The sequence below is a fragment of the Lissotriton helveticus genome, chromosome 3_1, assembly GCF_964261635.1.
Source record: "Lissotriton helveticus chromosome 3_1, aLisHel1.1, whole genome shotgun sequence".
Lineage (NCBI taxonomy): Eukaryota > Metazoa > Chordata > Amphibia > Caudata > Salamandridae > Lissotriton > Lissotriton helveticus.
The window spans coordinates 2,034,938,789-2,034,965,518 of NC_136061.1; the positions used below are offsets into that span (position 1 = coordinate 2,034,938,789).

Here is a 26,730-nt window from a genome sequence, read left to right on the forward strand (position 1 = left end):
TGGTATAGAGGTTGGCGTCCGTGATAAATCCACTTTCAAGGTTCTGCCCTCTGTAATTCAATCAGCTCCATTTCGAGCATGAAGATTTCCAGAATTTTTCAAAGGACAAAAGACTTGCCAGTTCCTTAACTATTACGATGTGTTAGTACGCTAAAGAAAATACGGACATGGAACTAGGCATGGGTGGCATACCCACTCTTTAAATGGGTGCCCTTTGAGCCTAATGCAAGCTTTCAAGAATACAACGTAAAGAAATTAGACTATCCATTGATGTCCATGAATGACACAGCACAAAGTCAGTTTCTGTTGCGATGGGGGAAAAGATTTATGCTACATACTGTTTACAAATCATGCTTTACTTTATTCTGAATGTATTTGACAAACTACAAGTGCTGTTTTGATACTAATTCCTAGCACCTAAAATGTGAGCTTTAGTGGTACACAGCACTGGTTCTTAGCCTGTTGACTTTTGTGGACCCCTACTTAATCGTTGCTCAAATCCTGGACACCCACTGAATCATTGTAGGAATTTGGGCCCCCCAGTAGAGCCATTGTTGGATCTGTGGACCTGGCCTAACCAATTTCAAATATTTGAATTGCAAAACAATACACAAAAATACGGAAACAAGTATTAATAAAAAAGAAAAGCACAAATCATGAAATATTTTGTTTAATTCACAAATATACAAATAGCAAAATTGTAATTTCAGTTGAAAGGTTGAAGCGTTTCTTGATTCAATCAAGGCTACCCATTGTCCATACTGGATTCTGTTTGATGTACTTAGGCTGCTTCCCACGGATCCATCTGAAGATACTGATTTAATTTTTAGTCTCCAATTGAAATTCGTTTGCATTACAGAACGTTTTAAAATCTTAAGTTTTATATCTTGCTTCTTTATTAATAAGGTTGCAAGGGTATGAGTTTACCATAAATAAATGAAAAGAAAAGAGGTGTTTGGCAAAACAGGAACAAGTTGATTTACTTAAACGCTGCAGCCGGGAGAACCTTGACGGAGTGAGTCTGCTCAAAGTCTCTGGGTGTACAACGTTTTTGGCTGTTGTTATATACAATTCATTAGGGACAATGAGTCCATTGCTACATTTAAAAAAAGCATCTCAGTCGTAAATCAACATGTGCTTGAATCTGATAAGGACACAGATGACTCTCGACCTCGGGGAGAGCTAATGTGGGCCAGTGTGTATTTGTCCAGCATGAGGAGCGCCAAGGTGGTCATGTTGTGTCCTGATTGGCTGAGTGTTTTTCTATCTCTACGTGATATCTAACTTTGTGGTATTTTTGGGAAACACAAGCCTTTGGCCAAACGTGTTTTATAGGGGCCAATTTCCTTTGGCCTATTTGTGGTGCAACTATTGATCATGTTTTTTTCCCTGGATATGCATTTGTCTTTAGGTTAAGAGAGGCACCACCTATGATCTGGTATTCGATAGGCATGGATGTGGGTCTAACCACGTATCTCTGAATTAGGGTTGATGAGAAGATCACCCTGGGTGAATCCGACAGCAATGATGTGAGTTCATTAGAACTCCTGAAAATGATATGGCGGTCACTGGTACTATTTTTATCAACATCCCTAACATTGTACATACAGTTGTCATATCATACATTGGTATTGTTCTTAATGGTACTGATATGGTTATGTTTACGTAGGTCATAACGTAAATCAACATTTTTCTTACTAGCAACAGTATTGTCATTTGTGCATGGATTATGACAAACATATCATTGCTGGTGGTGCCCTGCTGTGCGAGTACAGTTTGACATACATTGACATTGCATCTATGGGTACTGGCATGGTCATGTAGGCACAGGTCATGGCATACATTCAGATTGCATTTATTAGTATTCTTTGTCAGGCCTGCACATATCATTAACATCGTATTCACCCATTCCAACACTATACACTTTATGAATCGGTTATTTAATTTCCTAAGCAGTCACGGACCCCTTCAGTAGATCTCACCAACCCTCAGCGGTCCCCAGTTCCAGTATTAGAATTGCTGATCTACAATTCAGGTGGGAAATGCATCTGTTACACTCTTCTTCAGAGAGTGCGCTTAAAAATAAAAGCTTGTGATTTACTCACAAGTAGTTGCGTGTGCTAATTGATTTCATACCATCTCCTGTAATTCCACATTATCACATTTGCACTGCGTACTGCAAAGAGGGATATTAAACACACTATCTCTATAGTACGTAGGGGTAGTTTTTTTTTTAAACAGTGACACATGCAAAATTAGATGACTAGTTCACTCGAATTTCTTTTTTTACATTTTTTTTTTTACTTGTGATCCTTGTTAACCCCTTCGTGCTGATGACGGCTCCCGGTCGTCTTCAGTTACGGTGGGCGTGTGCTGATGACGGCCGGGAGCCGTCATGACCACGCCCGCGTTCGGAATGTGCCGCACAGGTGCAGAATTCCGGCCGCAGCCACGGGGTTAAACTAGGAACATGTTTTTTTCTATTAGCAACATTTTGTAGTTTTTTATAGTGCAGTGTCAAATGATCCAGCAAAGTTGCCTAATTCTTAAAGCCCTGATTTTTTTGGGCCATTTCGTACAATGTTATTTTAGTTAATTCATCATGTACACTTGTGTTTGCTGGTATACTGCATAGATGTCTTTGTTTTGTATAGAGCTTGACATAAGGTTCTTAGTTCACTAGGTAAATTCAAGTTCATATTTATGTGGTGGATTTGTAACAGTTAATACGTAGCTGATTTTGGTAATTGCACAAGCTGTTCCATTATTGTGAAGTAATATTTTTATCCATTTTTACTCTTATATCTCAACATCCTAAAGTCAGAAAATCACTACAGTCCAAACTAGGTTCGTCCATTAATTGTATGCTCAATTCTTTTTTTAACACGGGAACCCTTTTGCATCCTCTGGCAGAACTGGAAATCTGTGCTACAGCAGTTTCAAAACAAATGAATGGACTGGCTTCTTAAGGCATACCCTAGCAAATGTACACTACTGTGTGAAACTCCTCTCTGCTCCTCCTTTTCTATAAACGTGTTAGCTCTAGAACTTGAGCCTTAATTCTTACTTTGGCATTGCATCGTCACTAGAGATTTAATTTGTGTCAGACTTAGTGAAAAGCTCATCCTGGATTTCTTTGCAGTTGGTTAATCACGGTTTTGCTGTTCTCAATGTAAATGCACAAACGTAGTTCGGAATACAATAAATGCTTAAATGTGACATGAAAAAACATATCTCTATTACTGTCACCAGTCTTTATGCCGTGCATGCCGTCTTGGAAAGAAAAAGACATTACTGAGATCTTCCAAACCTTTTTAGGTCTCGCCTGTCGATGCGCATGCGCATCGAGCAAGGCGAGAGTATTGCGAGTTATCCACTCTTTATCCACACTGCAAGGAATCGTGGCGATTCCTTGCAGTGCCCGTGACTTTTAAGGTCAATGCGCATGCGCATTAAGCTTATGCGCATGCGCATTGACCTTAAAAGTCACGGGCGCGTGCATGTCCGTCTTTGTTTACCGTGTCGCATTTCTCCTCCCCCCTCCCCTCTCTTCCCTTCGGCTTGTTTGTTGATTTGACCCGCTCCGCCCCCTCCCCTTCCCACCGTGTCGCATTTCTCCTCCCCCCGCCCCTCTCTTCCCTCCGGCTTCGTTTTTTTTTTTGTTTATTTTACCCGCCGTGTCTCCGATCCTTTCGCTTGTTTATTTGAATGAGCGTTTCCCTGGCTTAGAGCGGCACCCAATTCATGGGTGCCTTACTTTAATGTATACAGATGCTTGCTCTCCTCCCTTTGTGAGTGTTTCTCTGGCTCAGGCAAGCATGCTGCTGGCTTTCACGTTCCTGTAGCTGTACCCTTTACATCCGTGTTCCTAACCTTACTGCTTCAGACTATTAAGCCACCTTCACACCACCAGCCCCCTTTAGCAGCCCACGCATGCTCCTCCGCACAGAGGTTCCAATCACAGTAACTGCATGCCACAGCTTCTTCGTAACTAACGTCCTCCTGTGCCGTGAACCTCAGAGAACGAACAAGAAAGAGGTTACTGGAGGTTCTTTCAGTGGGTACACACTCTCCCTGAAATCTCAGCTGAGGGGCACCGACAGCGAAACTGGTTAATGCAATCTAGTATCGCATTTCTCCTCCCCCCTCCCCTCTCTTCCCTTCGGCTTGTTTGTTGATTTGACCCGCTCCGCCCCCTCCCCTTCCCACCGTGTCGCATTTCTCCTCCCCCCTCCCCTCTCTTCCCTCCGGCTTCGTTTTTAGGTCTCGCCTGTCGATGCGCATGCGCATCGAGCAAGGCAAGAGTATTGCGAGTTATCCACTCTTTATCCACACTGCAAGGAATCGTGGCGATTCCTTGCAGTGCCCGTGACTTTTAAGGTCAATGCGCATGCGCATTAAGCTTATGCGCATGCGCATTGACCTTAAAAGTCACGGGCGCGTGCATGTCTGTCTTTGTTTACCCGCTCCGCCCCCTCCCGCCGTGTCGCCTTGCCTACTCTCTTCCACAGCCTCCCCCAGCTCCGCCCCCTCACTACTTGATTGCACGGCCGCTAGGCCGTGCCTCCCCTACTCTCCTCCCCCCTCCTCCCCTGCCTGCCTGCCGCTAGCTGTAGCGCATGTGTATTTAGTTAACGCCTTCGATCAACAGGCTGTGCCAGTTTAAAAGGGTTTATCTTAACGCTTTGTACTCAGGCCAAGCTCATGGTTAAATAAAGAATTATTTCTTGAATCTCTAGAAGCTTTTTCTCCGCACCCGAAGAATAATTAATGTCCTTTGAAAATCAATAAAAGCGCCAACCGTATGCACAAGCTGGGTCAAAGACTGAAGTAATCACACCAAATCTTGGAAGTTGAAAAGTTAATATGTAACAAGCACGCTTGACGCGCTACCAAAACATAGCACTATTGTATTGTAATTGCATTTATATAGCGCTTACTACCCCTGACGAGGCGAGAAGCGCTTACTATGAGAACTATTGCAGACCCCACTGATAACAATAATAAAGCACCTATTTTAACATTGCACAGACAGGTCTTTTGGACGCCTTTTTAAAAGGTGTGAGTTCCAGACCGAACGACCTTCGCGTGCAAACGATTGATTAGCTCACTTCCGGTTAGCATTCCAGGGACACTAATGGGCTGGGAAGGGCCAGTCCAGAAACCAACGAAGAGAAGCTCATGTGTTGCAGTTGCCACTTCCTGTCCAACTCGAAGAGGCGCACCAGGGACCGCGGGACCCGCTGTATGTGAGGTAAGAGACATATACCAGGGCACAGTACTGGCTAAAGCGCCTCCATGGTGGAGTTTTCCTTTACTGCGCAGGGTAGTTAGCGAACTCCCCTGACGTTTTGCACAGAACGCAGATGTTATGAAAGAGGGCGGGGGCTTATGTAAGGCACGCTTTGCGGGCTGCAGCCCCGGTGTCCTCGGTCCCCATGCACTCCACGGATACCGGTTTATTTGGGAACTTCTGCACCTTAAGACTGCATTTGCTTGCGGGGACGCTTCCTTTCACTAAATAAGTCGGCATTTAAGTTTAGAATGTGTTTTTGTTGTTACGCAAGACACTCCTGCGTGGCATTGTGCTTTGGGGATTGTGGGCGGCACCTTTCCTCACCTGGAGGAGCAGGTTTGGGAGTAAGATTAAGGGACGTATTTTTTTAGAGGTTTGATAAAGTTCAGCGGTTCTTCTGGTGAATGACATGCTAATAGAAGCTATTTTTATTTAACGTCCGTTTCTATGTTCTGTAAATAAGAGATTATTACCCACTTAGGTGGCTGTATTGTATTTCAGCATTTATATAGCGCTTACTACTCCTATGTGGGGCACTTAATTGCCTGTCTGCATTGGCAGCCAGCCGCGTTATGCAGGGTGTGTGTTGGGGATTGTGTTGTCTTTCTTTTTTGATCCTGTGTAGTAAGTGTTTCCATGTCGTGCTTGAGGACCACCGAAGTGCGGTCCTTGTGTCACTAGACTTTGTGCCTAATAGTGTGGTTCATGAAGAAGTGGTGGTGAGACAGACACACAGTTTATGTTTTTCTGTAAACTTGCAGGTCCCTCTATAAGGTACTTATTATAATCCTAGTCCATACACAGCTGGTTACTGCACTGGATTGTCCAACCTAATATTTTGTTTTAAGCATGTTTGGTCCTAAGCAGGCCTGGTTAAAGAGAGAGGTGGTGGGAGATCTGCTGGGATGAGCCTTGTTACTATCCTCCTATATCTGAATGACATTGTGAGAGCCCTCAACCCCTCACTCACCCTCACTCTCACTCATCCTCACTCACCCTCAACCCCTCACCCTCACTCACCCTCAACCCCTCACCCTAACTCACCCTCACCCTCACTCACCCTCAACCCCTCACTCACCCTCTCACCCTCAACCCCTCAACATCAACCCCTCACCCTCACTCACCCTCACCCTCACTCACCCTCACCCACCCTCACTCACCCTCACCCTCACTCACCCTCACCCTCACTCACCCTCACCCTCACTCACCCTCACCCACCCTCACCCTCACCCTCACTCACCCTCACTCACCCTCACCCTCACCCTCACTCTCACTCACCCTCACTCACCCTCACTCACCCTCGCTCTCACTCACCCTCAACCCCTCACCCTCACTCACCCTCAACCCCTCACTCACCCTCACTCACCCTCACCCACCCTCACCCTCACTCACCCTCACTCACCCTCAACCCCTCACCCTCACACAGTGCAATAGGTCTCGGAGCATTTGAGTTAGAGCTTTTAGAAATGTTTATGGCTTTTTTTTTAAATTCTTTAGCATTGGCTACAGGAAACAAAAATGCTAAAGATTTACACAAAAACCCATAAACAATTCTAAAAGCACTAACTCTAATGCTGCGAGACCTATTGCATTTCCAATGCTTGTTTTGTTTAGATTTACAGTTTGTTTTTCTGTGGGCTGTATTTTGTATCACATTTGGTCTGTTAAATGGCCGATATAGCCTGAGTAAAGGGATTGGGACTTTGTTAAAGTCATTTTTAGGTCGAACCTAGCGGCAGTGCGCATGCGCTCTTCGCTCTGCGAGACTGCTGTAGTAGAGTATGGGAGAGAAGCCACCCCACTCTCCTCCCTCATTTTTCATTGGCTTGTGTCATTGTCTTTCGTAAATACTGCCATCGGATTCGTTAATAGGCTTGTTAGTCCCTCAAGGTCTTGTCTTCATTTGTACTCTCCCATGGCGACTGGCTCTTTTACTTCAGTTGTTACATAGGACCTGTTATTTATTCTGTAAGCACTACTTACTTTATTGAGTTTCTCTTACTGCAGGCCGGACATGTGCTGCTTCAGCTGAAACAGCTTTTATTTTTTTTTTAAACAGCTGGGCCGCCCCGTAACAGGGCGCTTGCTTTCAATCACTTTAACCTGACATTATCTCGTATATGTTTCAAGCCCCCAAGTAAAATGGATTTAGAAATGAATAGTGAATTAAGTCATGTGAATTCCAGCCCATCTGTGTTACTTGTCATCTACACTAAAGCCACCCGACTGGTTGTTTTCAAAAGCCTGTTTAATTAACACCACCAATACCACTACCACCATAGCATCAATACCACCAACACCATCAATACCACCATCACTACCACCATCAATACCACCACCACCAATTCCACTGCCACCAATAATACCACTGCCTCCACCAATACCACCACCTCCAACATCAATACCACCACTATCTACAATACCACCACCACCGATATCACCCCTACCAATACAGCCACCACCAATACTACCACCACTACTACCACCACCAGTACCACCCCCAAACACCACCATCATTAATACCACCACAATAGCCGCAGCAGCACCACCACCACCAATACCTCCACCACCACCAATACCATCCCCACCAATGCCACCACCACCAATACCATCATCACCACTAATACCGCCACCACCAATACCACCACCAAAATCAACACTACCACCACCAATATCGCCGCCATCAATACCATCACCAATACCGCCACCACCAATACCACATATAGCAGTACCACCACCTCAGCGCCTCTTGCTCACTAGTAATAGCAGAGGCACTGTACGAGTCCGGAGCTGCAGCTTAGACCATCCCTCCCTCCATGCCTGCCATAAAGCACAGTCTGCCCTGCACCAGGAGGTGAAGGCAGGGCCCTACTACAGCTAGAGTGTTTTTTATTAGGCCAAAGATAGCAATGACATTACGCAATGCCACATTGCACACTCAAATCACGGAGAGGGCAGGAAATAGCCACCCCCCCGCTCTTCCTCCTCAGCCCCGACATTGTAATCACAGAGCAAAAGGTGTTGGAGGGCTTTGTTAGTGTTTATAGCTCGGATCATATGTAACTCTCACATTACACTTTGTGTCTTTGTCATTTAAAACACTTACACATCTTCCTCACTGCACTATTTATCACTACTTGGTAGACAACGCAGGCTGGTCTCTTCCTCTGATATTTACAATATAACAAGCAGTCGAGAATGCCCTTTATTGCAATGCACTAGGTCTCGCATTTGCGAGAGTTTAAGCTACTAGCATTGTACATGACAATCCCTTTTATTGATGTTTTAAAACGCAAAACATAATTAAAAGGCATTGTCATTTACTATGCCAATAGATCAAACTCGTGGGAATGCGAGACCTATTGCATTGCAAATGCTTGTTTTAGTGGCTGACACCGGCAGGGCCTGTTGAACCACGTGAGGCTTTGGCTCCTGGTAAACTCCTGACTTCTTCGAGATCCAACCCGAGTGTGCTCTTTTAAGAACTATCTAGTTGGCTTACATTATTCCTTTTGGGCAATTCATGGATACGTATTTTTGCTCCAAGACCTTCCTTTAGATCTTAGAAAGTCAGTAATGCATCTGTACCAGAGTTTTACTATTACTTCGACCTACATACCGTTTGCCCAAGATGACACTTTCTGCATCGTTCTCAGTCTCGCAACTTTTTTTTGTCCTTGCGCCCAACATTCCTTTTCCTATCCTTAATTTCAATTCTGAGACTGACTGCAATGGGATTCTCTGTAGGTCTCTGTAGCAACTCTTTGTATGAGGTAATACAAATTCAGCATTTCACCCACTAGAATTCAAAGCATGATCGTCAGTTCAGTGAGCTGTCATTTAAAACGATTCCCTTAGGTCTGATTTCGAGTTCCATAAAGGTGAACGTTTGAAGTGTCCCATTTTAGGCAGCATAATCACATATCTCATTTATAATAACCTTGTCAGAGTTTGATTGTAGAGCTGCAGTGTTCTTTGAAGACCCACAGTTTATTATTAAAAAGGATCAGAAGTGATATTAGTTAAAAAAAAAAAAAAAAAGAATATCAGAACACTAAAGGCTATCATTCTGGCTCTATGTGTGTCCTTTCCACTGCTTGAAGATGAGATGGACAGGTTTATTAAGGCACTACCAACATTCTGCCCTTAAAGCATTGGATCACTTACTTTCTATGACTTCCTCAGCTTACTGACGGCGGCATTATGTGGGTGGAGCTAGGGTTTCAATTTATCATTAATTGCTGTGTGTCTTGTGGGAGGCAGATGAATGGGAGCCAATCCTGACGGTGTGCAGCAGTAGTCAAAACATAGGGGTTTTTCTGAATATCAACCTCTTTGAGCTTGGATTGTACACTGATACAGCTCGCTGCACATGCACTCCTTGGACTACTGAAATTAATTTTTAGTAGTTTCCTTTTCATCAATCACCAAATTAAGGAAGATGTTTATTAATAGATTGTTCAGTGGACTGATAGTTTCAGTCTGGGCACATCAGAACTAAAATTTAGACCACCTGTCAATACCTAGCAATAGTATCCCAATTCTGACAAAGGAACTCACTTTTTTAGGTCGAGTTTGCAGCGCTTGCACTGTGGCGATCTGGTGTATGTACTTGTGGGGTCTGACTCCTCCCTTGCTTTTGTATTGGCTTTTATGTGTGTTGTGTATAAATTACAGCCTGTAAATGGCTAATGGTGGGTGTTTGTCCCACCTTTTTTTTTTTTAAAAGTTCACTCCCATGGAGTATTGTCTCGGGAGCGAGCATCGGCACACATGTTGGCAGCTGTAAGGCACGACGCATGTTTTGCTCCAACAGTGTTTTTTTTTATACTTCCGGCCTCATTAGCTCCACTCCTTCCCCGGCCTCTCTCCAGCCCGCCACTTTCCGCCCTCGTTGCTCTACAAGAGGAAAACGAAAGTAGGTGGCCCATGTATATAAAAGTATTTACCCAGGAATACACAATATGATTTGAAGGTTAGGATTAAAGCCCAAATAACCAAGTGCCACAGCTAACAATGAGGCTTCCCTTGAAATACCTACCGGGAAGTTCTGTGTAACTTAGTCCCATCATGCTGCCAGTCTTCTTCTCAGCTTTGATTATTTTTCCAGATGGTGGCTGCCACGTTGGGTCTGTGATCTCTGCTCTGCCTCCGCAGTGTCTCCGAGGCTGATGCACACAGGTGAGAGGGGGCATAGTACACCAAGTAAGTAGGTTCATAGTTTACCCATGGACATTGACGGTACAGGGGTGCCTAGGGACAATAGACACCTCAGGGGCACCCCACACAGAGAGTTTCGCGGTAGTGACGTAAGCTCGGCGGGAGGAGGCAGGGAGAGACATCCCTCTGTTTACACAATCCTAGCTGCACATCCTTGCATCGCTTGGACATAACGCCGCAACTGCCATTACATAAGGGCGGGCCGGCTGCCTTCCCTGAGGACACCACTTTACCGAATGGTCACCAGCCGAAGGCTCTAACCGCGGATACCACGAAGGCACCACCGCGTAACACAGGGTCTTACAACTGGCACATATGGGTCCAATCCCCAGTACCACACGGCCGTCTACGGGTACCTGACACCGCAGGGACAAGCACCGGGTACGCGGGGTCTTACAGAAGGCACATAAGGGACCAACAGCGGGCACCTCAAGGTCGCCCACTGGGTATTACCTGTCACCTCCGGGCCCTGCAGCGTTCACCACAAGGCCACCCACTGGCTATAAAGCGACCGTATACCCGACACCTCCGGAACACAGGCTAAGTACTGCTGGGTTTTACATATGGCACATAACGGACCAACATCGGGCACCATAATGTCACCCACTGAGTACCATGGGGCTCTGCACTGGCCCACAAACGCCCTGTACTTGGCACCACAGGAAAACGCATCAATCATTCCCAATGGGCGGTCTGACAGATCAGTGTGTATGCCGCGTCGGGAGTCGGTGTTTCCAGTGAGTGCAGAGCCCCTGGGGGCCCATTGCTCATACCTCCTGGCAGTGTCTCCTTCTGGAGATGGGTGCCTCTGCCCCCACCACGTTGGCATACTGGCAGAACAAGAAAGAGAAGTGGGGGCAGAGTGCTAGGGGCTCCCCCTTGCTTTAGTGGGCGAAGTTAGAAATGGCTAACGATCAGTTTTGTGGTGGAAGCCGTGTAGCTTAGGACGTGTCCCATCCTGCTGCTTTGTGCTGCCTGCCTCCTTTGCAGCCTTGATTATTTTTCCTGGCAGGGGCTGCAGCATTGGGTCTGAGGTCGCTGCGCTGCCTCCACGGTGTCTCAGAGGCCAATGCTGTCGGTGCGCGTGAGGCCTCTGGGTGGGAGGGACTGAGGTTGGGTGCTGCCATGTGTTAGCTTAAAAGCATTGTGGAATAGTTTGGGAAGCACACTTAAAGATTCCCTAAGCGTACTGACCCATAGTCTGACTAGTCCACGCAAAGTGAGTTTTCTTTATGATTGTCGGGATGGCTCATGTGCACAAGGAGAACACAGAGCAGCTTGTATCTTGGCCGGCAGTTGGAGCACCAGTCTAGGTTTACTCAGCCTTCATCCTTCTGAGGTCGGTTAATGAGTACCAATTCTTTAGGTAATAACCTCTGTGCCTACGGATGCGCTTAAGAGACCTATGACTGGTTTGAAGCGCTGTGTAAAAATGGGAAGTCAACTGGCAGTTATTATGCAATTTATATTCTGACACGTACAGGACACACATCACAGAATCTTCCCGTAGGTACCTTGATCGATTGAACTATCTTCATATGGGGTCTGTTTGTAAAAAATTAATGGTCTTTCTGTTACTGACTCTATCCATCAATGCTGCTCCTCGTGATCCTAAACCCCTAAACTACTGCAATTTGTTTCGTGAGATTCCGGCATAAATGTTTCCAATTTACAGCACTGGGAACCCTCTGACTAAATCCTCCACCTACCACTCCTATTTAGCCGAAATTGTCTGTCTCTTGGTGAAACCTATTCTATTCCATAATAGCATAACTGTCACATTTCTCTTGTATTTTGATAAACAGTCATATATTTCCAAATACACAATACAATATGGGACATCCTACTCTGTGGGTGTCTTCAGTACCAGTTTTAAGGATGTCCGAACGATTGCTCCTGCTAGTTCTTATCCCATTCCAAGATGGCGACTCTTTGTGCCTGCTGTGTCTGGGGCAGATTGCTTCCGAATAAAATCGCTGTTCCAACAAAGCCCCTAAAAACCCAGAGATAAATGTAAAGTATGCTTTACAACATTGCTCTTGTAGCAGATGGGAAAGAGTTAGCACTTTAACATGCTAGACGTTCCCGTGTCACTAGCACTGCTCAATAAAGGGGGGCAGTGATGAAATCAACTGATGCAATTGGCGCCTACAGTGCTGCAGCTATGTCTCTGTTCACAGAGGTAATTCTCAGTCTTGTTCTTCTGTGTATTGCTGCCAGGTGCTCCTCTAGTTCCGTCTGTAGTTCCTCATGTTAAGTCTTCTAGACAGTGCTGGTAGCTGCTTCTCTGATATCCTAGGTAATTCCTGATTCAAAGTCCTCCAGACAGGGCTGCATCTGTGTCTCTGGTCCCAGTGGTAATTCCTCATTTGAAGTCCTCTAGGCACTGCTGGTTGCTGCTTCTCTGGTCCCGTTATTATCTCCCCCTTTCTAAGGCCTCTAGGCAGTGCTGCACCTGTTGCTTTGATCATAGTGGTAATTCCTCATTTATAGTCCTCTAGATAGTGCTGCAGCTGCTCCTCTAGTCCTAGTGGTAATTCCTCATTCTAAGTCTTCTAGGCAGTGCTGCTACTTGATTCTCTGGTCTCATCGGTAATTCCTCATTTTAGGTCCTCTAGGCAGTCCTGTAGCTGTGTCTATGGTCCCAGTGGTAATTTCTCATTTTAAGTCCTCCAGGCAATGCTGCAGCTGCAACTCTATTCATCGACCATAATACTCCAAACCAAAACACATAGGTAAAAGACTTACATTTACAACACCAATAGCTCTGACTCTCAAAAATGCTAGACCTATTGCATTGCAAATGCTTGTTATTCTTTCAGGAGCAAGGATGAATTTGACACCACCTTAGCACTTTTCCTTCCTTGGAAGAGTGATTACTGAAGAACTCCATTCAGTGAGTATGAACAAGTGATGATTGTCTGCGTCATACAGTAGAAATGCACTTGAGAGAACAGGAGTCCTGGTTTCCATTTTCCATTAGAGTGTGTTCTGTGTCACTTAGTTCTAAAATACATTTTGCAACAATTCATGCTGACTACAACAAAGTAAAAACAGTCAGCTTCACTTGGATATAACTTCTTTACTATGAGCTGATGTACAAGCATTTTGCAACTGTTTTCGTGATTTAAGTTTTAGCACAGTTTGCCTAGGTTACATTATGAAAAGATTTCCTAGATTCCTTTTCTGTCCAGCTCTAACCCCGTACACCCAAAGTCCCGTGGTTGCTTATTTTCTAAATTAGTAATGAAAAAGAGATGGGTGGAAAAAGTAAACCTGGCATTCGTTGGTCTGTAGATCAACTCTTGCTCTTTGTCACTGGCTTTGTTATGGCCATCTGATTCCATTTGGAATAGATATGATGAGCACTTGAAAAAAATCTGTTGGTCTGTGTTCATGCAGGGCACAAGTGTAATTTGTCGCCGTGAGCACTGTTTCTGATGCATCTACAAGATTATTTATCAATGTGTAGTGTCCACACAAACAGCAAATCTGAATTACTACTAGCTACCAGATGTTTTCCAAAGTTGATTTTGAAAATGTATTACTGTAAGTCATTCAAGTACTATTCCAAAAGTAATCTAAAATGTTATTTGAAAGGTGGATGTTGTGCAAGAAAATGCTCATGCATAAACAAGCACTTTTTTAGTTACAACCATGCTAGAGGTTTTACATGGTAATGTTTCCTAAGATTTAAACCGTTCGGTGAAATTGCAGTAACAGTGCACTTTAGATAGTTAAATAGTGTGAGAAATTGGGTTGTTGAATGAGGGGGCTGAAACCCTACTAAAGCACCAGCCACAATCCTGGTCAGGGTGAACCAGATAGAGTCACTAAGTTAACCTGTGCTTAGTTCTCTGGTAGCGTGGCATAAAACCTGCCCGGCTTAACAGAGGCAATGTGTAAGGTATTTATGCAGCACTTAACAAAGCGAAAACACAGCACACGAACAATTCCACACCAAAACGGCAAAAATCCAATTAGTAGAACCGGAGATATGCAGTTTCAAAGATTTAAGGTAGGTATATCGCCTGAAAGCACAAAGCGCCACTTGTGGTTTTCTAGTTATGTGAGACAGATTGAAAGTCCCAAGTTCAGACCAACCCCAATGAGGTGTGTTGGCCAGATACACAAACCAGGATTTTAGCGCTTAAGGAGTAAACCTTTGACAGTACATCGCAAAAAGTTCTGTTCGCATTGGGGAGGCTGCAAGGAGCAGGGAGAGTGTCGCGGGTGGTCGTCGCTGTAGCGCAAAGAGCAGACCAGGCATCGGGGGCAGTTGTCACTGTAGCGCACAGATCTTGTCGGGTGGGCGGTCGATGCTGTAGCGCGTAGTGCAGATCGCGCGTTGTCGGCTGCTGTAGGGCAAGGAGTCTGATTACCGGAGCTTCACGTTCAAAAACCATTGTTCATTTTCTGGTCTAGGGTGAAAGACAATATTGTTTGTAAATCGCCAAAAACAGTGCCTTAGAATAAAATTGGCAGGCAAAATAATGTCTTGCTTTTGTGATGAGCTTATGTTAACTGTTTATTCTGCCATTTTCATACATTCTCTTGGGGTACATTGTCTTTAATTGTTTAATGTGAATGTTTATCTTTTATGGATAGCACAGAAAATGCTATTAAAATGCCTGTTGCTATCTTAAAATGTATTACTGATACCTTAACTGGGTCAGAATATTTAATGTTCATTCATTTCTCGAGCTTCTCCTCCTAAAGTCCTTCAGCTGTCATTTTTTCAGTGAATGTTTCATTTGCTTCTTTGAGTCTCTGACCACTGTTCATGATTCATTTTCAGTTCAATGCGAATTCTCGGGGATGTTATAAGGAAGTCTCCAATTCATAGGAGAAGGTACTTTTTTCACACTAACAGACTAACCATTTTGCATTTCACAGTACACTAACATCTCCTGTTTCATAGTCGCTAAGTTGTGATTTGATTAAACCGTGGTATACTTTTAAACACAGTAACATCTGTCATCAAGTGCTTTAATTTCTGTTACAAATCCTTATTTGTTGCAGTTTGTAACTCAACCTATATATGTCATGTAATCAATGGCAATGTATATTCCTGATTCCTTTTGAGGCGTTTGGCACTCTCAAGGCTGGCTATTCATAGCATGAGGATTTATCTGGATTTCTACCAACCTGTCCCTCTTGCGTGACCAGGAGCCATTTGTATTTCGACTGGCAAACTAAAAAAATTGAGGTGCTCAGGACCTCTTCATTCATGGGTCCCCTTGTGCATTTTGGACTGACAATTTCTGAATCCCATTATGCACTATGACTGGATTTACGTCGCTCCTTCATTCCTTTACCTTTGTCTAGCTCATTTGAGTTGCTCACACCAGCGAGCTCTGTTTAATTTTTATACAGCTACTTTAGTCAAAAACATCTTAGAACTGATAAAAGGAGTACTCTTGTTAGTTTCATTGATGCTTGTATTCCAAACACAATTTCCTTTCAGTATTCAACTGCCTATATATTTGGTAGCAGTTGTGTGGCTTCGCTCCATTGGGTGGTCTCTATATGAATTTCCTTCACTTAAAACTGTTTTTCTGGGAATGGGCATTTCTTTACGTGGCCGAGATGATTGTTCAAAAGAAAGACCTGTGATAAACATCATTGACAATGCTCCTGTTTGAACTGTTTAGTTATAAATGTTAACGTTAAAGATTCCAAGTTTATGCTTTTCAGTCACCCGATGCCAGACCTTTGGCTCCACTTGGGCAAACAAGATAGCTTATTTTCTGTGCTCAGAGTCATCTATAAGGAGGTCTCTGGTTCTGATTATTTGAAATCTCAGTGGATTTATTCATGAATGTTATTAGTTCTGTAAAAACTATGCTAAATCTTTTCACCTGGCCCATCCATATACACTTTACATCTGAGCCAGAAAAAGATATGGATGTCTATTCATAAAAACGCCTGTAGTAGTAGAAATGACATGACATATGGCCAGGTGTTCTAGGAATGGGGAATATCCTGGTTGTAATAAGTGGCACCCTCACAGTCACCTTAGAAATGAAGAATTACCAGATAAATCTGGGCCCAATCCCCCAAATCCACCAACCCCAATAATTTTCCAGTTTCCCTGGATTTTCACACTGAGATTGGCAAAATCTGTGTGTGAAAATAAACAAATAAGAATGATCTCATAATTCAGATGGGCAGTTTCCAGTCTCATATCTGATGGGTCGCTCGTAGTGAGGACCAAAGGCTACTCAAATGACACGTTAAAACAAAAAAAGACGTAATCCACTGTTTCTTGAAAAGCAGTAGTGCTGCTCAAATAGTTAAGATAGCCTTTTCACATTATGTTATTTGTAAAAGTCTTCACAAGGCACACACCTTTTTTAAATATGTGAAACTGTCACTAAATACACAGTAAACATATATAATCATAGATTATATACTTTTTAAAATACATATGTTCGAGGCACATGAGCTGTAGTTTATATGCTGATCATAGATCGCTATCTAGTGTTGGGTCCAGATGTTAGCATTTTGTTTTTCTTTGAAAAAGTATTTCCAGTCACGAGGTAGGTGACTCCTCCTTTCGGTGATAGTGCGCATGGGCATCGACTCAATCGTTAGATTGTTTTTTTCCGACATCGGGTTCGGACGTTTATCATTGTGCTCCGGTTCGACACCGTTCTTTCGGTTCCCCTTGGCGCACAAGATACTAACCCTCAACAGTATTGTTTTCGATCACGTCTCCCTTTCTATCGTTCATCGTAATTACTTAAAATAATCTTTAGATCGGGAAGGCCTACCCACATCTGGTCGACCTGCAGTCGATGGAATGGAGTCCGAACCCGATGTCGGAAAAAACCAATCTAACGATTGAGTCCATGCCCAAATTCTGCCCTCTGTCATGCGAAATACCTGCGCACCGACTCACACAAAGTGTGTAATCTGTGGTTGTCCCCCGAAAACAGAGAACAAGACTGCGACGCGTGCCAGGCTTTCCACTCCAAGAAGACACTCCACGATTGTCAGGCTCGACGTTGCGACATGCAGAGCCAGCACACAAGCTCCATTCCGGACATCTTTGGTCAACATTTCGGCGAATAGACCGGCGAGGCCATGAGAAGCATGAGCCGATCGCTATCTCAGAACTCGACTCTGGCCAAGAGGAAGATAACCCACAGGGTCAACCTACCGTGAGTACAGCTCCCCCCTCATCCCAAAAGACAATTCCAAGTTAAACGAAGGCTCCGGTCCAACCTGCGCCCTCGGCCCCCGGTCGGCACCGAGATCATGCTTCTGACGCCCGCCCTCTGGTTCGGCACTGAAACCTTCCAAAAAGACTTCCGGCTCCGAAAAGACTCCCTCCAAACCGAGTTCGGAGCGCAGAACTTCGGGGTCGAAGCACAAGTCTGGCACTGACCCCCACCATTCGGCCCGAAAAATCGTCGGATTCAAAAGCATCAGCGGTTTTGACATCGGCACCGAATATTTTTGCGCCGAAACAGACGGAAGTGCAGAAAACAACTGCAAAGCCCAGTTTCGAGGCCCCAACCGAAAAACTTGATCCAAACAAAAGATTTTGTATATCCATCCACAGACTGGCCATATCACCACTAAAGTGACTTTAAAGAGAAGGGCTGATGCAGGAGAAGAATATCACATCAGAAGAGATCTGTCGGAACTAACCCTTCCCCTCCTCCTCTACCTCCACCTCAATCACCACCTTCCCCTCAGCTTCAACCAATTTTGCCTGAACATTCTCCACCACATACACCTGACAGCCAGGATGATGAGGATGATGATCAGCCATTACAAGATCAATGGGACGATTATAACACCAATGTGCCCCAGGCTATGATCCCGACCTGTACCATACCAAACCCTCTCCACCAGACGATAGTGTAGGCTACATTGAGTTACTAGGAAGGGCTGACAACTACCATGGGGTGTAACTACATAAGGAGTCATTAGAAGAGGATTTCCTCTTTGAAACCCTCAGTACCACACAGAAGTCATCACATACACTACCCATGCTTAAAGGGATGGTCAAGCATGTAGGTGACATTTTTAATGACTCAGTCAGAGCTCGTATTCTTACCCCTAGAGTGAACAAAAAGTGCAAGCCAGCACCATCGGACAACGTACATATAAGGGGATAATTGCCACTAGACTCCCTAGTTGTGCCCAATGCAAGAAAAAGAGCCAACTCCCAGACAACAGGAGAGGCTCCACCTCCTGATAAGGAATCAAAACTCATTGACGCTTCTGGGAAAAGAGTAGCTTCTCCGGCAGCCAATTTCTGGTGCATCTGCAACACTCAGGCACTGGTATTGCGATACAAGTGCGCGCACTGAGATGAAATGGAACAACTAATACAATATTTGCCCCCGGAACACTAATCAAAAGCACAGGATCTGGTAAATGAAGGGCAACTTCCTCTCTAGTTGCTGCAGACAATGCTGCTAGAGCTATCAAAATGAATGTCCATCTAAGAAGGCATGCATGGCTCTGTATTTCTGGTTTTAAACCTGTTTATGTTTTTCAGATTTCTGTTTTCAGATTTCTAGAGCGCATGGCTGCCCGTGAGCGTCCCAGCGCTAGTAATAGAATGTGTGAGGGCAAATGCGAGGAATTTAGGGAAACAGCCAGGTCTTAAGAAGCTTACGAAAGGAAAGGAGATTGGGTTGGGCGCGGATGTCCAGTGGGAGTGAGTTCCAGAGTTTGGAGGCTTTGTACGAAAAGAGGCGGCCTCCTGACCGGGCCCTCTTGATCTTTGGTATGACGGTCAAATGTAGATGCGTGGATCGAAGAGTTCTATTGGTTTTGTATGGGGAGATAAGGTCCTTTAGAATAGGCGGGGCCTTGCCATGCAGAATTCAATGGGTAATGCACAGGGCCTTAAAATGTACTCTTTCGACGATGGGCAGCCAGTGCAGTGACCTGAGGGCCGGCTTAGCTGAGCTGCGGTTGTTGGCGCCCGTTAAAATCTGAGCTGCAGTATTTTGCACAACCTGCAGTTTAGCTGTCACTTTCTGTGGAGCGCCCAAATACAACGCATTGCCGTAGTCCATCTGGATAGTATAAGGCCCTGTATCAAGAGCTTCCTGGACTGAATGGGAAGCAGCGAAAGGATTTTTCGCGCCGTTCGAAGGAGGCCGAAACAGGCTCCCGCAGTTTTTTCTGACTTGAGTATTAAGTGTGAGGCCTTGATCGAGCCAGATCCCCAAGCTTTTAATGTCTGATTTAGGAGTTGGAGGCAGTCCCATACACGGAGGCCACAGCGTCTCTGGGCGGAAATAAGACTGATTGCCCATAACCATGATCTCCGTCTTGTCGCTGTTAAGCTTGAGATGGGAGCTGTTCATCCAGCTGGCTATGTCACCGAGACAGGAGTACAGATCGATGGAAGGGCAGTCCTGTTGACTGAGTGCCACCACCAGCTGGGTATCGTCGGCATAAGTCAAGAGCTTAATGCCATAGGGGGTAACAGTTTTTTCAAGAGGGGACTTATAACCATTAAAAAGCGTGGGGCTCAGAGATGAGCCCTGGGGGACGCCACAGTGTATTGGAGTTGTATTGGAGATAAAATTGCCCTCTGCCACCTGAAATGACCGATTATGTAAAAAGGATCTCAGCCAAGACAGAGCAAGTCCTGAAATTCCCAAGTTCCTCAACCGCTGAACCAGCGTTTGATGGTTAACAGTGTCGAAGGCCGCGCTCAGATCCAGGAGGATCACTGCCACTGATCCCCCTTGAATCTAAGATCTTCCTCGCCTCTTCCACCACTGCTATCATCGTGGTCTCCGTACCTTGGCCAGGTCGGAAGCCCGTCTGTGAGGGTTTAAGTAAGTTGCTTGCTTCCAGATAGTCAGATAGCTGCCGGTTAATACATTTTTCTGCCATCTTGCTAGTACCTGGCAGTAAGGAAATCGGCCGAAAGTTGTTCAGCTCCAGGGGGTTGAGATTGTTTTTTTTTAACAGGGCTTTGACTACCGCCCTCTTCCAGTTCAGAGGTACGACTCCCTGTGACAAAGAGGTATTAATCAGGTTTGCCATTGGGGCGAGGATAGTAGGAGCAACTAATTTTAAGATATGTAATGGAACTGGGTCGAGCGGGGAACCGCTTTTCATAGACTGGAAGATGGGGGAGAGGATGTCTATTGTGATGGGGCAAATGAGTCCAAGCTATGCTTGACTTGCTGTGCTGCTAACGGGGGAGGGACATCTAGATCAGCATGGCTATCCGTAGGAAGGTGCTTCAGAATGTTTTGGATCTTGTGATTGAAGAACTCAGCCAGTTCATTACAGCGGCTGTCCGAAGGGGCTACCTGGCAGGGGGGGTCTGGGACTTTTAAAAGTTTTTTCACTATTTGAAAAGTTTCTCTTGACGAGCTCGTAGAAGATCTAATTTTTTCTGCAAAAAAAGCAACTTGCGAGAGTTTGAGTGCCTTTTTGTAGTTTAGAATCATCAGCTTATAGTCTCGCTTTCTGCCGAGGTCATAGTCCTTCCTCCATGCCCTTTCGGCTTGCTTGCAGAGTTTTTTTTGCAGACTGACCTCCTCAGTAAACCAGGGCAGGGTGGCTTTTTTTCCGAGGAATCAGGGTACATTTTTTGGGGAGGAATGTGTCCAGAGAATTTTCAATCCATGAGTTGAACATGGTATCCGCTAGTACGGGGTCCTCCTCACAAGTAGGCGGGGAGAGTTCCAGGGTGTGTTTCCATTTATCTGGGTGCAACTTTGACCATGGGCGCGCGGGCCTTCGGGGGGGTTGCACTATGATGGTGAATGATCGAAATCCACCAACTGAACAGGATAAGAGAATGGTCTGAACATGGTACTGGAATTGGTACGCACACTTTGAGATCAGGAATATTAGAAAAAATGGGGTCCAAAAGGTGCCCCAGGGTGTGCGTGGGTTGATGGTTACCCAAATTGAGCTGGGACGATGCCAGGTCTAATAACAGCTCAGTAGCACGACTATCTTTGTTATTATCAAAGTGAATATTTAGGTCCCCTAGGATCATAAGGTTTGGAAGCGTGCTAGCCAGGGTCAATGATGTTTCTAAAAGCGAACTACAGAATTGTCCAATAGCCCCTGGTGGGCGGTAGATAAGGAGTCCAGAAAGCGATTTACATGGAGAGACTTGAATAGTGAAATATAAGTTTTCGCAGTCTTGTATGGGACTGCCGTGAACCCGGCAGGAAAGGTGCTTCTTATATATTATGGCTATACCCCCACCCTTTCCCTGCGTTCGGTCCAGGTGTTGTATTAAGAAGCCTGGAGGCATAGCCTGGACGATGTCCGGGTCAGAGTCCGGGGCTAACCATGTCTCTGTTAGAAACAATATTTCCAATTGATATTCTTCAACTAATGTATTGATTTCTAATGCGTGTTTCGGCAGAGATCTGCAATTAATCAGGGCCATATTAAAAATAGTGTGATGAGGGCGACAGGACTCAGACTTAGATAGCACATGGGGGCAATAGCGGCAACGATTACGAGACCCCTCAAATATGAATGAATGTGCGCAGGGAGGCGGCATAGGCTGTCTCAAGAGGAGCAGGGACTTCCTGGAGTATTCTAGTGGGGTATGAGGATTAGAGGTATTAGTATTAGTCCCTAGGCCCGGTCCGGCGAGGACGGGCACAGACGGACTTACCTCTTTCGCACCTCCGGCGCGCCAACGACGCGCCCGCTGCGCTCGTCCGCTGCGCGTCCGCGTAGGAGGGGACATTTTGTAGTGGGTGGGCCAAATTGCCCTCACCACTAGTCTGCAGACCGAGATTACCCCCAAGATGGCGCCTGTGTCGGAGCGCTCGAGATCCTGCTCCCGCGTCCCAGGTGACCCAAATCGGCCGCCTAAGGAAGTGTGGACACTCGGGAGGGGCGAATGGAAAGGAAGGGGAAAGTGAGGGGATTCTTAGAAGATGCACAGAAATCGTGCCATTCTGTGAGTAGTTTTAAAATCACTATGTATCCCAGCAATTAACACAATTAAAACAATTCAATGATTCGCTTCAGTAATTCAAGAATTAAAAGGATTAAAAATAATTCGGCCCCTGACTCCCGGCTGTCCCTCAAGAGTCTAGCTTCTATCACTGAACGCGAACTCTGGTCGGTCCTATATGTAGTGGGTGGGCCAAATCGCCCTCACCACTAGTCCGTCGACCGAGATTACCCCCAAGATGGAGCCTGTGTCGGAGCGCTCGAGATCCTGCTCCCGTGTCCCAGGTGACCCAAATCGGCCTCCTAAGGAAGTGTGGACCCTCAGGAGGGGCGAATGGAAAGGAAGGGGAAAGTGAGGGGATTCTTAGAAGATGCACAAAAATCTTGCCATTCTGTGAGCAGTTTTAAAATCACTATGTATCCCTGCAATTAACACAATTAAAACAATTCAATGATTCGCTTCAGTAATTCAAGAATTAGAAGGATTAAAAAGAATTTGGTCCCTGACTCCCGGCTGTGCCTCAAGAGTCTAGCTTCTATCACCTGATGTTTAAACCTCCATTTTGAATACCTCATTTGATAAAGAACATCTATTTAGCCCAGTGGTAGATTCTTCACTTGAGAAAATGAAGAAAGACACTGAGGTAGCCAAATCCATGGGAGCCCTTCCGTCCACACAGGGTCGTGCTTCCTTTCAAAGCTCCGTTTACAATGGGGATCCAAAAACTAAGCATGGGCGGATTTTGCGAATTGGCAATCCGAGAAATTGCGTATTTACGGATTCGCAGTCCGCAAAATCCGCGAACTCTCGCGAATTTTGCGGATTCCTTTTTTTTGTGTGTTCGCAAGTGTTTCTGCCATTTCGCAAGGGTTTTTTACCAGTTTCGCAAACGCGAACTTACTTGTCGGGTAGCAACGGTCGCGACCATGTTGTTTCTACGTCTGGTTCATCACAGCACCCTCTGTTTCACCACTGCCACCCTCAGTTTCACCACTGCCACCCTCAGTTTCACTACTGCCCCCCTCTGGCTCACCCATTCCACCCTCTGGCTCACTCATGCCACCCTCTAGTTCATCACTGTAGATTATGGGGGGGAAAGCACACCTGCCCTGCCTCAACTGACATGAATGAATTAGGGGCTGATTAATGTGTCACTGAATTTAAACTTCTAGGCTGGCACCTGCTTCCTTATCTGTAATTGCTTTCTGTTGCAGTGTAATTTTTTTAACAGGACCTTTGTTGTATACTTGTAGCTATTCTCTGAGCCTGCTGTGAGGGTCAGAGCAGGGTCATAGAATAGTTGCAAGTAGGCAACTGAACTCTGAAGGGGCCCCTCAGGAAGCACTACAGGGAATGGTTACTAATGATAAGATTGAACTTTTGCACCTGCTGAGTGCTTTCAGTTTTGCAAAAATCAAATATCCAGCAGCATCCACAAAAAGTAACCCTTCCAGGTCAAGATCCAAATCAAAAGTGACCAGCACATGAAGAAAGCACTGGGAGGAGCCTGCTGGACAGGAACAGGAAGTTGGAGACTGTGGGGCACTTCCTTCCTCCCACCCCCCACCCCCAAATGGACTCCTTGCAAAAAAAAAAGTGCAGGCAAATGTCAACCTGAGGAGTTATTCTGATAAAAATCATAATTTTCAAGGTTTATGCTGCCTGCTGGTGGATTTCTTGTGCGAAATTGCAAATTTTGCAATCTCGCAATTGCGAGATTGTCGCTGCCCGCCGCATCTACGTGTTCGCAAGTGTTTACTCCCGCGATGCGTGATCACGGGCCTTTATGACGTACTCGCGTTGCCAAACTCTCGCTGTGCAAGGTGGCAAGCCGCGATGAAGTCGACAAACTCCCGCTGGATCCCGCAGCAAGATCCAAAATGGCGCAGCACACGCAAACATGGAGAAAAACAACTCTGCAAACGCTGAATGACGGTAAGTGAACGCTGCGCGCCACAAAATTGTATAGTATTCTAGTTGGCAAGTGCGACCAAGCAAAAAATCCGCTTCGCACGGATTTACTAATTTTCGGCAAATTCGCGTCAGTTCGCGGATTGCGAATTTGCCGAAAATACGCGAGCGGAACGGATTTTACGCCCATGCTTACCAAAAACAACTCATCAGAGGCTACCTCCACATATAAGGGCAATAACCAACACTCTTAGTTCAGGGGAGATTACAGGGGTAACAACGGTATGGGCAGGGGCCGGGGTTCAAACATAGGCGCCTCCCCCGCCAACAAAAAACAGTGACTTGCCTCCACTTCCCCTGACCACTCAACACCTGTCGGGGGAAGACTGTCAGATTTTCTACCAGTCTGGCAAGCAATAACAACAGACTCTAATAATTTGGGTACTCCAAATTATCCATTCTGGTTATTGCCTGGAATTCAACATGCCTCCAAATTTTCCACCAAAGCCCCACAAACTATCAACAGACCATCTACACCTCCTCAAACAAGAGGTTCAGTCTTTACTTTTAAAAGGGGCTATTGAGCCTGTGCCGCCTCAACATCACGGGTCAGGCATATACTCTTTTTATTTCCTAATCCCCCCGAAAATGGTTCTCGCATTGCTTACTCTAGATCTAAAAGACGACTAACTTCATATACCACTTCACCCTGCGCATCGCGAATTCCTCAGGTTTGTGGTAGCCACTATCAGTTCAGGGTACTCCCATTCGGCGTCACCACCGCCCCTAGAGTCTTCACAAAGTGTCTGTCGGTAGTAGCTGCTCACTAAGAAGACAAAGCATTTATGTCTTCCTGTACTTTAAAGACTGGCTTATCAAAGCCAACACATACCAACAAAGTCTGCGGCTCATTTTCACCACAATTCGGTTACTGCATCAATTAGGGTTCACTATCAATGTGCCAAAGTCACATCTCCAACCAACCAATACAAAGGACAACCTAGGACGCACAATAGATATTCAAAAAACTCTTGCTTTTCTCAGCTCAGCCAGAAATAAAAATATTCAGGATTTAGTTCTCCGCTGCCAATCCAACCATTGGATTCCAGCTCAAACTGATAAGCAGCTACTGGGAATGATGTCATCCTGCATCATGATTGTTCTCCATGCCAGACTGCACGTGTCCACTTCAAGAATGCTTAGCCAGTCAGTGGAACCAGTCACAAGGTCTAGTGTTGGTAAGCGGCGTACTCATCGCTCTCTTCAGTGGTGGACCGAAAGCGTCCCTCACTGGCTGGAGAGCTCCTCTACAACAGCACACAGTGCAAGGCTTGTGGAGCCAACACCAGAAGTTGCTCCACATCAGTCACCTAGAACTGCTTGCAATATTCCAAGCACTCAAGGCGTTTCAAACTCACCTAGAGGGCAAAGCTGTCCTTATTCATACAGACAACATGACAACCATGTATTACATACAAAAACAGGGGGGGGGCACATTCTCTCCAACTGTCCCACGTAGCCCAAGGCATCTGGAGGTGGGTCATTTACCACAAACTTTATCTCCTAGCGGAACACCTACCAGGAGTCAACAACCAGATTGCAGATTTCCTCAGCAGACAGAGAGACAGAAAATACATGAGTGGGAACTGCACCCTCAGGCCCTCCTTCCATACTTTCAATGTTGGGGAGTCACATAGACTTGTTTGCCACATACTAAAATGCAAAATCCCAAACTTCCCGTCCAGGTATCCACACCCATTGTCCAAAGGCAATGCACTGGTCAGGGATATTTGCCTACTCTTTTCCTCATCTCCCACTCATTCCATTAGTGGTTCAGAAACTCAAACAAGCATCCCTGAGATGAATCCTAGTTGCTCCCACATGGGCACGTCAACCTTGGTTCACAACCCAATTGGACCTCTCAGTAGTTCTTCACCAGAAACTACGTCTTACACAATCTTCTCACTCAGAGCCATGGAGACATAAGACATCCAGACCCAAGTCAACTCAATCTGGTGATCTGGCTCCTGAAGTCTTAGAGTTTGGCTATCTTAATTTACCGCCAGACTGCATGAATATAATCAAAGAGGCTAGGCGTCGTACTAAAAGAGCCTGCTATGCAGCAAAGTGGAAGCGATTTGTGGTATAATGTAATAACAAACTCATCAACCCACTTGATGCTTCTGTACAAAACATTATATGTTATTTGTTACGTCTAAAACGCTCCAATTTAGCATACAAGTCAATACGCTTATATCTGGCTGTAATAGCTGCATACCTTCAGAATAGACACCATCTATCTCTTTTTAGAGTGCCTGTTGTCAAAGTATTTATGGAGGGACTCAAAAGAGTCATTCCCCCGAGACGTCCACCTGCACCA

The 26,730-nt window shown here is 45.4% G+C and overlaps 1 protein-coding gene across 3 annotated transcripts in view; it reads left to right on the forward strand.

Annotated features, from left to right (window-relative positions):
* The window catches only part of AKAP13 (A-kinase anchoring protein 13), a 759,080-nt gene that overhangs the window by 157,800 nt on the left and 574,550 nt on the right, over window positions 1-26,730 (forward strand). For 2 of the 3 annotated variants that reach the window (XM_078683158.1, XM_078683159.1), the window contains exon 5: window positions 15,315-15,368. The exons of the other annotated variant lie outside the window; for it this stretch is intronic. In XM_078683158.1, the coding sequence (XP_078539284.1) occupies window positions 15,315-15,368 (54 nt within the window). The remainder of the gene's footprint in view (window positions 1-15,314; window positions 15,369-26,730) is intronic. 3 annotated transcript variants of the gene reach the window in all.